The sequence below is a fragment of the Acipenser ruthenus genome, chromosome 32 (assembly GCF_902713425.1).
Source record: "Acipenser ruthenus chromosome 32, fAciRut3.2 maternal haplotype, whole genome shotgun sequence".
Taxonomy (NCBI): domain Eukaryota; kingdom Metazoa; phylum Chordata; class Actinopteri; order Acipenseriformes; family Acipenseridae; genus Acipenser; species Acipenser ruthenus.
In genome coordinates, this window is record NC_081220.1 from 14,611,330 (window position 1) to 14,620,679 (window position 9,350).

Below are 9,350 nucleotides of genomic sequence, written 5' to 3' on the forward strand. Positions count from 1 at the left end.
ACATATTGAATTCCACCCCCTCTATATAGAATGAACTCCCTCAGCTTCATAGAGTCCAATGAAAGCTGCTGAATAATGTTCCCTTGTTAACATATTGAATTCCACCCCCTCTATATAGAATGAACTCCCTCAGCTTCATAGAGTCCAATGAAAGCTGCTGAATAATGTTCCCTTGTTAACATATTGAATTCCACCCCCTCTATATAGAATGAACTCCCTCAGCTTCATAGAGTCCAATGAAAGCTGCTGAATAATGTTCCCTTGTTAACATATTGAATTCCACCCCCTCTATATAGAATGAACTCCCTCAGCTTCATAGAGTCCAATGAAAGCTGCTGAATAATGTTCCCTTGTTAACATATTGAATTCCACACCCTCTATATAGAATGAACTCCCTCAGCTTCATAGAGTCCAGTGAAAGCTGCTGAATAATGTTCCCTTGTTAACATATTGAATTGCACACCCTCTATATAGAATGAACTCCCTCAGCTTCATAGAGTCCAATGAAAGCTGCTGAATAATGTTCCCTTGTTAACATATTGAATTCCACCCCCTCTATATAGAATGAACTCCCTCAGCTTCATAGAGTCCAATGAAAGCTGCTGAATAATGTTCCCTTGTTAACATATTGAATTACACACCCAGCGCTTTGTATAGTTTTCCATATACTGAACTGAAATGGAAAAACGTGACATTTGGAAATCTAACATGAAATACTGTACTGCTATTATGGCTTCCTAGGGGTAGACTTTTTTATTTATTTTTTTAACATCACTTTGTAGTTTCTTTGATTACATGATAAATAAAAGATCTAAATTATGTTCATTTTTTTTTTTTTTTTTTTTTTAGTGTCTCAATCCTAAAATTCTTGGTGATGCAAAACTCATCACAGCAGCTGCAGGGCTGTCTGAGATCAGCCCAGTCAGTCCAGAATTACTGAACTCCCTATTGGGTTTTCTATTGGCGCTGCACTGCCCCCTTGTGGCCCCGTGTCAGAGCTGCAGGCAGTCCTGAACGCCCCTCAGAACCCTCTCCAGCTGCTCCTCCAACAGCGGCCCGTCACTGTCGTTGCTGATCGTCCAATCGAAAGCCACGCCCTGGTCCAGACCACACTCCGACTCCGCATCATCGATTCCTGCAGGCAGACATGACCAATCAAACCGGGGGTAATAGATTTGCTTAATTTTTTTACCACACCTCTCTGTGCTTTGGAATGCTTCCCTATGCTTTACCAGACCTCTCTGTGCTTTACAATGCTTCCCTATGCTTTACCACACCTCTCTGTGCTTTACAATGCTTCCCTATGCTTTACCACACCTCTCTGTGCTTTACAATGCTTCCCTATGCTTTACCAGACCTCTCTGTGCTTTACAATGCTTCCCTATGCTTTACCAGACCTCTCTGTGCTTTACAATGCTTCCCTATGCTTTAACAGACCTCACTGTGCTTTACAATGCTTCCCTATGCTTTACCAGACCTCTCTGTGCTTTACAATGCTTCACTATGCTTTACCAGATCTCTCTGTGCTTTACAATGCTTCCCTATGCTTCCCCTGTGCTGTGTTTTTATCATGGGACCCCTCCTCTCCGCTCTGTGTTACCTGCAGTGTACACCCAGCCACGCTCTCTCCTGGACTCTTCGCTGGCCTGGACCCTCACAGTGCGGGTCTGCAGCTGGTACCGGCACCGGAACCACTCCACGTCGGACCCCCGGCGAGCATCACTCACGATCTGAAAAACAAAGGGGGGGCGGGGGGGGGGTACGATTTGAGTTTCATCAGGTAATGGAAACTATAAGAGACTGAGTCAAGTGTTGCGGCTCCAGTGGCTTCATCAGCACACGCGGGGTTAGGGATAGATTCAGGAGTTCTGTCTCTCACCCACACCGGCTGGGGAACGTCCCGGACAATCAGCCGGCAGAAATATCCGGGATCGGCGTTCCTCTTCTCCTCCCCCCAGCGGATCATGTCCTCCCGGAACTTCTCCTTGTATCCGCTGGCGTCCAGGAGCCTTCGGAAATCCAGGCCATGCTCCTGGAGAAACACAACCGCTGGGAAAGTTAGAAAACCCGGAAAAAAAAAGGTTTACCACTGGAAATGTTTTCCCAGGGTTGTATTGAATCAATGTACCATTGTATTGAATGTGCTGTGCCCTGCATTCACTGTATTTAATGCATTACGCGCTGCTCCTCACTATCTTGTGAAGCGCTTTGTGATGGTGCTCCACTATGAAAGGCTCTATATAAAATAGATTGATTGATTGTACTATGCATTTACTGTAGTTTACCCTGGTTTGTTTTTGAATATGCTTTACCACACCTCTCTGTGCTTTACAATGCTTCCCTATGCTTTAGCAGACCTCTCTGTGCTTTACAATGCTTCCCTGTGCTTTACCAGACCTCTCTGTGCTTTACAATGCTTCCCTATGCTTTACCAGACCTCTCTGTGGTTTACAATGCTTCCCTATGCTTTACCACACCTCTCTGTGCTTTACAATGCTTCCCTATGCTTTACCAGATCTCTCTGTGCTTTACAATGCTTCCTTATGCTTTACCAGACCTCTCTGTGCTTTACAATGCTTCCCTATGCTTTACCAGACCTCTCTGTGCTTTACAATGCTTCCCTATGCTTTACCAGACCTCTCTGTGCTTTACAATGCTTCCCTATGCTTTACCACACCTCTCTGTGCTTTACAATGCTTCCCTGTGCTTTACAATGCTTCCCTGTGCTTTACCAGACCTCTCTGTGCTTTACAATGCTTCCCTGTGCTTTACCACACCTCTCTGTGCTTTACAATGCTTCCCTATGCTTTACCAGACCTCTCTGTGCTTTACAATGCTTCCCTATGCTTTACCAGACCTCTCTGTGCTTTACAATGCTTCCCTATGCTTTAGCAGACCTCTCTGTGATTTACAATGCTTCCCTATGCTTTACCAGACCTCTCTGTGCTTTACAATGCTTCCCTATGCTTTAGCAGACCTCTCTGTGCTTTACAATGCTTCCCTATGCTTTACCACACCTCTCTGTGCTTTACAATGCTTCCCTATGCTTTACCAGACCATGAATATGATCAGATTAAACTGGAATAATAATAATAATAATAATAATAATAATAATAATAATAATAATCCTTTAGTTGAGGTTTTGTGGACCCACCTTCGCATACTGTTCTTTCAAAGGACCGGACAGTCTGAGAATGGCACACACACTGGACCCCAATCTGTGCAGAAGATTGATTCATTATTAAACGAGTCGTTTAACAGGGAGGCCTTTATCCAGAGCGACCTACAAGTTTAATAACAAGACCCGCCTGCGCTTGCTCTGTGCAATCGCAGTCTCATCCCCATCCCTGTCGTGTAAAGTATCCTGCCTACCTTTGTTGAATTATGCTGGTAACAAAATCCTTTCCGGATTTTCGCTTGCCGCTGAACAGCAAAATCAGCTTCGGCGGATCCATGATTAAAATGATTCTAGACTAAACGCAACTGCTTTGCAATGCTGGCATGCCGTAAATTCAATTTGCAAAAACGGCTGCAAAACATTACTGATTAAATCACACTAAGGCTTTTTAAATGGCATGACAGAATCACACCACCGGCCTCCACCAACAAGGTATAGCGGGTGGAGGATGCAATTATACAAACATTATAATTTACAATTACCTACATGATCGTTCTTATATTAACAAGTATACCATTTCACAAAATAATTATATCAATTGTACATCAATAAATGCTACAGTTTATGTAAATAAGTGCTTTTATTTCATGGATTATTAAAAAAAAACACCCCTAGAATGGAAATAGACTAGCTCACGAGGGAAGGCGGAACTGCTCCCAACTCGTGCGAATAGGACGAGTCCATTTTTTTTACAAAGGGGAAGACGGGGTGAGATAGTACGTTTATAACCATTTTTATAAACAAGAAAATTAATTCAGATTGTTAAAAAGTTCGCGTTTTTCTTGTTATTATTGTTATTAAACAATGTGTAAATATGGCTGTCAGTATGTGGTTTTAGTTGTTTGGGAAATGCATCAACGCCCCTCGTAAAATGATATAATGTGTGCGGTGTATTTTGAATTCTGAGGCGCAGGTAAATCTGAGCAAATTTAAATTAGAGCAAATGTTAACTTTTCTGAGACGAAGTTGGGGCTCCTGTAATTAATCGCATAACATGTCGATTAAAACGCTTGCAGTCAAGTAGTTTAATATCCGGGCTGTGAAAAAAAAAGAGAAATGTTTAATCGGAATTTAGAGAAAGGAAAACAGGTCGTTATTTGAAGCTACTGGCTTCAGCTTCAATGAAATTAACTGCGTTATTCCACCTGCACTCGTATCTAACTATCAACACTGCTACCTGATCTTGAACAGCCCCGGTATCAAATCATACTGGGTTTTATATTCGCTCTTATTAGGACTGAAGTCACTGTTTTGTATCTTGCTCTTAATTGTACTGTGATTATTATTATTATTATTATTATTATTATTATTATTATTATTATTATTATTATTATTATTATTATTAATTTCTTAGCAGACGCTATTCTTTATGTATTTTTTGTATACAACTGTGAGTCGACGTGGGTAAGGGCATCTGCTGATAAATTATAATAATAATAATAATAATAATAATAATAATAATAATAATAATAATTTAGTGCCGGTGAAAAATAAATCCTACTAGGTCAGCAGTGTGGAGTAGTGGTCAGGGCTCTGGACTCTTGACCGGAGGGTCGTGGGTTCAATCCCAGGTGGGGGACACTGCTGCTGTACCCTTGAGCAAGGTACTCTACCTAGATTGCTCCAGTAAAAACCCAACTGTATAAATGGGGAATTGTATGTAAAAATAATGTGGTATCTTGTAATAATTGTAAGTCGCCCTTAGGGCGTCTGCTAAGAAATAAATAATAATAATACTTGTATTGCAAACGCTTCCTCAGTCAGGTTTAAAGTGAAAATTTACAGAAACTAAATATAGATCTTATTCATAATTATTTTTTTAATTTGCAGCAAAAATAAATACAAGAAAATGCCCCCCCCCCCAATAAAACAAAACATTTTTTTTAAATAGATACTTTTATTTCAAAAGGAACCAAAACACAAACAAACAGACCTCATAGTAACGAGATAAATTCACAGAAACCACACGCACTCACGCACACAGAGACACGCAACGGGAGCTGCCACTAGCAGCGTTATCTACACAATCCAGTAGCTATACTGTCCTGAAATACATTTCTACTTTGTACTAAAATAAAATAATAACACTGAAAACAGCACTTTGTCTGAGGGCTGCACACGGTCCCTATAGCTCAGCGCAGCAGACTGAAACACAGCAGCGCATAACATTAAAGGTGCCGCTAGTTTCGTATTGAGACCAGCCAACTATTCTGAAGCGACTGACCGGCGTTTCATTAAATACGCGTCTCAGGGTCGAATCAAAGGATCGTCTCTGTGTACTGCATTTTAATATCGTATAATAAACACCACCAGTGCTGAGAAACAGAGTTAAACACAGATTAATACCACATATTCATGTCATTGTAACACAATACAAGAGGACGCCTTCGACAGCCTTACATTGAAACAGAGCGCACTGGTACAGTATTCGATTCATTTAACGGCGTCTATGTGAATTGCATGTTTTAGTTCTGAATGCGAGTGTTTGATCCAAATTCTGTCTTTCTTTCGAAACGTTTTGCTGTATAATCAACTCTAGAGACAAGTTTTTTATTTATTTATTTATTTATTTATTTAATTAATTATTACAAATAAATACAGCCCTCCTCGTTTTCCACTGCATACAAATGATCCCGTGTCCAGTATTAGACTATAGAAGGGAGATTTACCAATATGGAGAGGGAAAACAAAAACAAACCCATGCACCTATGTATACTGTGTGTGGTTTTGGGGGTTCAGATATGTGTGTGAGTTTCCGGGGCTCAGGGGTCGGTGTGCTTCTCTTCGGCCGGTCAGTACAGCGGGTCGTTGGGCTCCTTCCACACCGTCCTCTCGCTGCCTCTCAGCCGGCTGCGCGCCGTGTTGGCGATGCACGGGATCTTGTGGTTCGCTCTCATCACCACGGCAACGCTGCAAGAGTCCGGCTTGCGGATGACCTCACACCAGTCGGGGTAGTCCACGGGCTGCTGGCCACTGCGGTGGAGCAGAGAAACGAAGTGATAAAAAAAAAAAACCAAAACAATACAGCAGAAAAAGCTTTATCTATCTATCTATCTATCTATCTATCTATCTATCTATCTATCTATCTGTCTATCTATCTGTCTATCTATCTATCTGTCTATCTATCTGTCTATCTATCTATCTATCTATCTATCTATCTATCTATCTATCTATCTATCTATCTATCTGTCTATCTATCTGTCTATCTATCTATCTATCTATCTAGAGAGAGGAGAGAGAGAACAGCACACTGCTCACTATCCCAGGACAGACAGGATCCTCATCAAGCACTAGAAACACGAAGAAGAAAAGCCATCGATAAACTGAAAACTCACGGTTTTAATAATTAGCTGCGATGTTTCGGACTCCCATCTGCTTTCAAACTTGATTAATTAATTAATTTATTTATTTATTTGCATCATTTTGCAGACATGCCAGTGTATGGAGTCTATTACAGGATGCGTGGTGTCTGGTGCATGGTGTACTGTGTATGGCGCACTGTGTCTGCTGCATGGCGCACTGTCTGCTGCATGGTGTCTGGGTGCATGCTGCATGGCGCACTGTCTGCTGCATGGTGTCTAGGTGCATGCTGCATGGCGCACTGTCTGCTGCATGGTGTCTAGGTGCATGCTGCATGGCGCACTGTCTGCTGCATGCTGTCTAGGTGCATGCTGCATGGCGCACTGTCTGCTGCATGGTGTCTAGGTGCATGCTGCATGGCGCACTGTCTGCTGCATGGTGTCTGGGTGCATGCTGCATGGCGCACTGTCTGCTGCATGGTGTCTAGGTGCATGCTGCATTTCGCACTGTCTGCTGCATGGTGTCTGGGTGCATGCTGCATGGCGCACTGTCTGCTGCATGGTGTCTGGGTGCATGCTGCATGGTGCACTGTCTGCTGCATGGTGTGTGGGTGCATGCTGCATGGCGCACTGTCTGCTGCATGGCTGCACGGCGCTGTACTCACTCGTCACAGCACCCCACTCCGAAGGGGTTCAGGCAGATACACTGGTAACACTCCTTGGTCAGCCAGGTCTCCCCGATCCCAAACACCTGGCCCTTGTGCTCACAGCTCGCTGAGAGAGAGAGAGAGGGAGAGTACAAACTGTAATGGGTGATGCTGCTGTGCAATAGGAGTCTTATTTCCATCCCTGATCTATCTGTCTGTCTAAACAGCCCACTGTTACCACCAATATACTGTCACTGTCTATAAAATCAGATAAAAATCTCCTTCAACCAATGACTATCGATCTATCTACAGGGATGGGAATCAGACTCCTATTGCACAGCAGTGTGATCCAGTCCAGGTTTCACTGCTACCAGCTTGATCAGCCCCCAGTGTGTCTAGCTAACAAGCTCAGGTGTGTCTGATTATTAAACTCACAGTGAAACCAGGACTGGATCACACCGCTGTGGAACGGGAGTCTCGTTTTCCATCCCTGCAGTTATTATAAACGAGACGAATTGTAAGTAAGAAAGCCAAATGATGTCATGAGAAATACAAAAAAAAAACCAGAAAAAAATCAAATCATACCTTTGCTGTTGAAGTAGCACTCTCCGCTCGCGTCCGCAGCCCAGGGGTACAGCACAGCGGAGAGCAGCAGAAGTCGACTCCCCCAGAACACGAGGACCGGGCTTTGCATTTTACCCACAATTAGATTTCGCTTTCTTCCTTTTCAGAGAACGATCTCCCTTTCCTTCCTTCCTTCTCTCTCTCTCTGTCTCCGTCTCCAGCAGATACCTCATGCTGTAGAGTACAGTCCTATTTATACCTGCCTCTGCCTCTGTCTCTCTCTCACTCTCTCTCTACACACAGTCTTGGGGAACGCTAGATAAGACAGATCTGAGCTGGGATCGGCTAATTTAGCTAATTTATTGTGTTTACCCAAACAGACTCCCGATTCCTGTGCATTGTCTTCAAATGACTCATTAGCATCTTAAAGGCAGGTCCTGTGGGTTTTATTAGCAGGACAGCACCCCCATTGTCAGGGCTGTTAGGATCCCTAGTATAGGTCATTCTGTTTTTTAAGGGGCTTTTTTTTTTAGTTTATTAACTGTTAATAAGCCTGCTCTCACAGTACACTTTACCGTACCTCTCTGTGCTTTACAATGCTTCCCTATGCTTTACCAGACCTCTCTGTGCTTTACAATGCTTCCCTGTGCTTTACCAGACCTCTCTGTGCTTTACAATGCTTCCCTATGCTTTACCAGACCTCTCTGTGCTTTACAATGCTTCCCTATGCTTTACCAGACCTCTCTGTGCTTTACAATGCTTCCCTATGCTTTACCAGACCTCTCTGTGCTTTACAATGCTTCCCTATGCTTTACCACACCTCTCTGTGCTTTACAATGCTTCCCTATGCTTTACCAGACCTCTCTGTGCTTTACAATGCTTCCCTATGCTTTACCAGACCTCTCTGTGCTTTACAATGCTTGCCTATGCTTTACCAGACCTCTCTGTGCTTTACAATGCTTCCCTATGCTTTACCAGACCTCTCTGTGCTTTACAATGCTTCCCTATGCTTTACCAGACCTCTCTGTGCTTTACAATGCTTCCCTATGCTTTACCAGACCTCTCTGTGCTTTACAATGCTTCCCTATGCTTTACCAGACCTCTCTGTGCTTTACAATGCTTTCACTGTGCTTCATTACACTTTGCTGTGCTTTTACTGCAGGAAACTTGCACCCTTGCACACACGATATTGTAAACCTTGTCTCGTTGCATCGAATTAGCAGATTAAATCTAGTCTCTGTACAAATACGATGCGTGGTGTTGCAGGGGGGTGCTGGTAATCTCCTGAAACAGTGTGTGTGGTGGGGGGTGTGGGGGGGGGGGCTACACTTTGCAAACACCGGACCACGCTAGATAACCACGGCAAACAACCAGCTTTATATTTAAAACAATTATTTTTAATGAGCGCCTCACAATTGAAAGCGGAGAGTGAGAGCGAGAGTGCGAGAGAGAGAGAGGGAGAGAGAGAGAGAGAGAGGGAGGAGTTGAAATATTTAACCCTTAGTTGTTTGGTTGTAATTTTGTCAAATTAACGGGGCGTTTTTTTTCCTCTTAAAAGCGGCAGTAAACGCTTGGAAATGATGGCAAGTATTTCTTTCTTTTTTTTGTGATCATTTTAGCTTTTGTATGTGAAACTGAAGAACGACACACGACCAGACCGGC

The 9,350-nt window shown here is 43.1% G+C and overlaps 2 protein-coding genes across 2 annotated transcripts in view; both read right to left on the reverse strand.

The window, feature by feature from the left end:
• Positions 1-3,587, reverse strand: part of LOC117965040 (phosphomevalonate kinase-like) — a 4,236-nt gene extending 649 nt beyond the window's left edge. The window contains exons 1-5 of the mRNA XM_059006253.1: positions 3,373-3,587; positions 3,155-3,218; positions 1,880-2,032; positions 1,601-1,730; positions 1-1,135 (exon numbers count right to left, since the gene is read on the reverse strand). The exon at positions 1-1,135 is cut by the window's left edge and continues 649 nt beyond it. Coding sequence (XP_058862236.1) covers positions 993-1,135; positions 1,601-1,730; positions 1,880-2,032; positions 3,155-3,218; positions 3,373-3,455 — 573 coding nt within the window. The 5' untranslated portion in view covers positions 3,456-3,587 and the 3' untranslated portion in view covers positions 1-992. The remainder of the gene's footprint in view (positions 1,136-1,600; positions 1,731-1,879; positions 2,033-3,154; positions 3,219-3,372) is intronic.
• A 1,477-nt stretch (positions 3,588-5,064) lies between these two features.
• On the reverse strand, positions 5,065-7,948 carry LOC117395509 (prostate-associated microseminoprotein-like). The gene is made up of 3 exons (XM_059006256.1): positions 7,710-7,948; positions 7,143-7,251; positions 5,065-6,151 (listed from the first exon to the last, which is right to left on the reverse strand). Exons 1-3 carry the CDS (start codon positions 7,816-7,818, stop codon positions 5,971-5,973), a joined length of 399 nt encoding a protein of 132 aa, XP_058862239.1. The 5' UTR covers positions 7,819-7,948; the 3' UTR covers positions 5,065-5,970.
• Between the last annotated feature and the right edge of the window lie 1,402 nt (positions 7,949-9,350).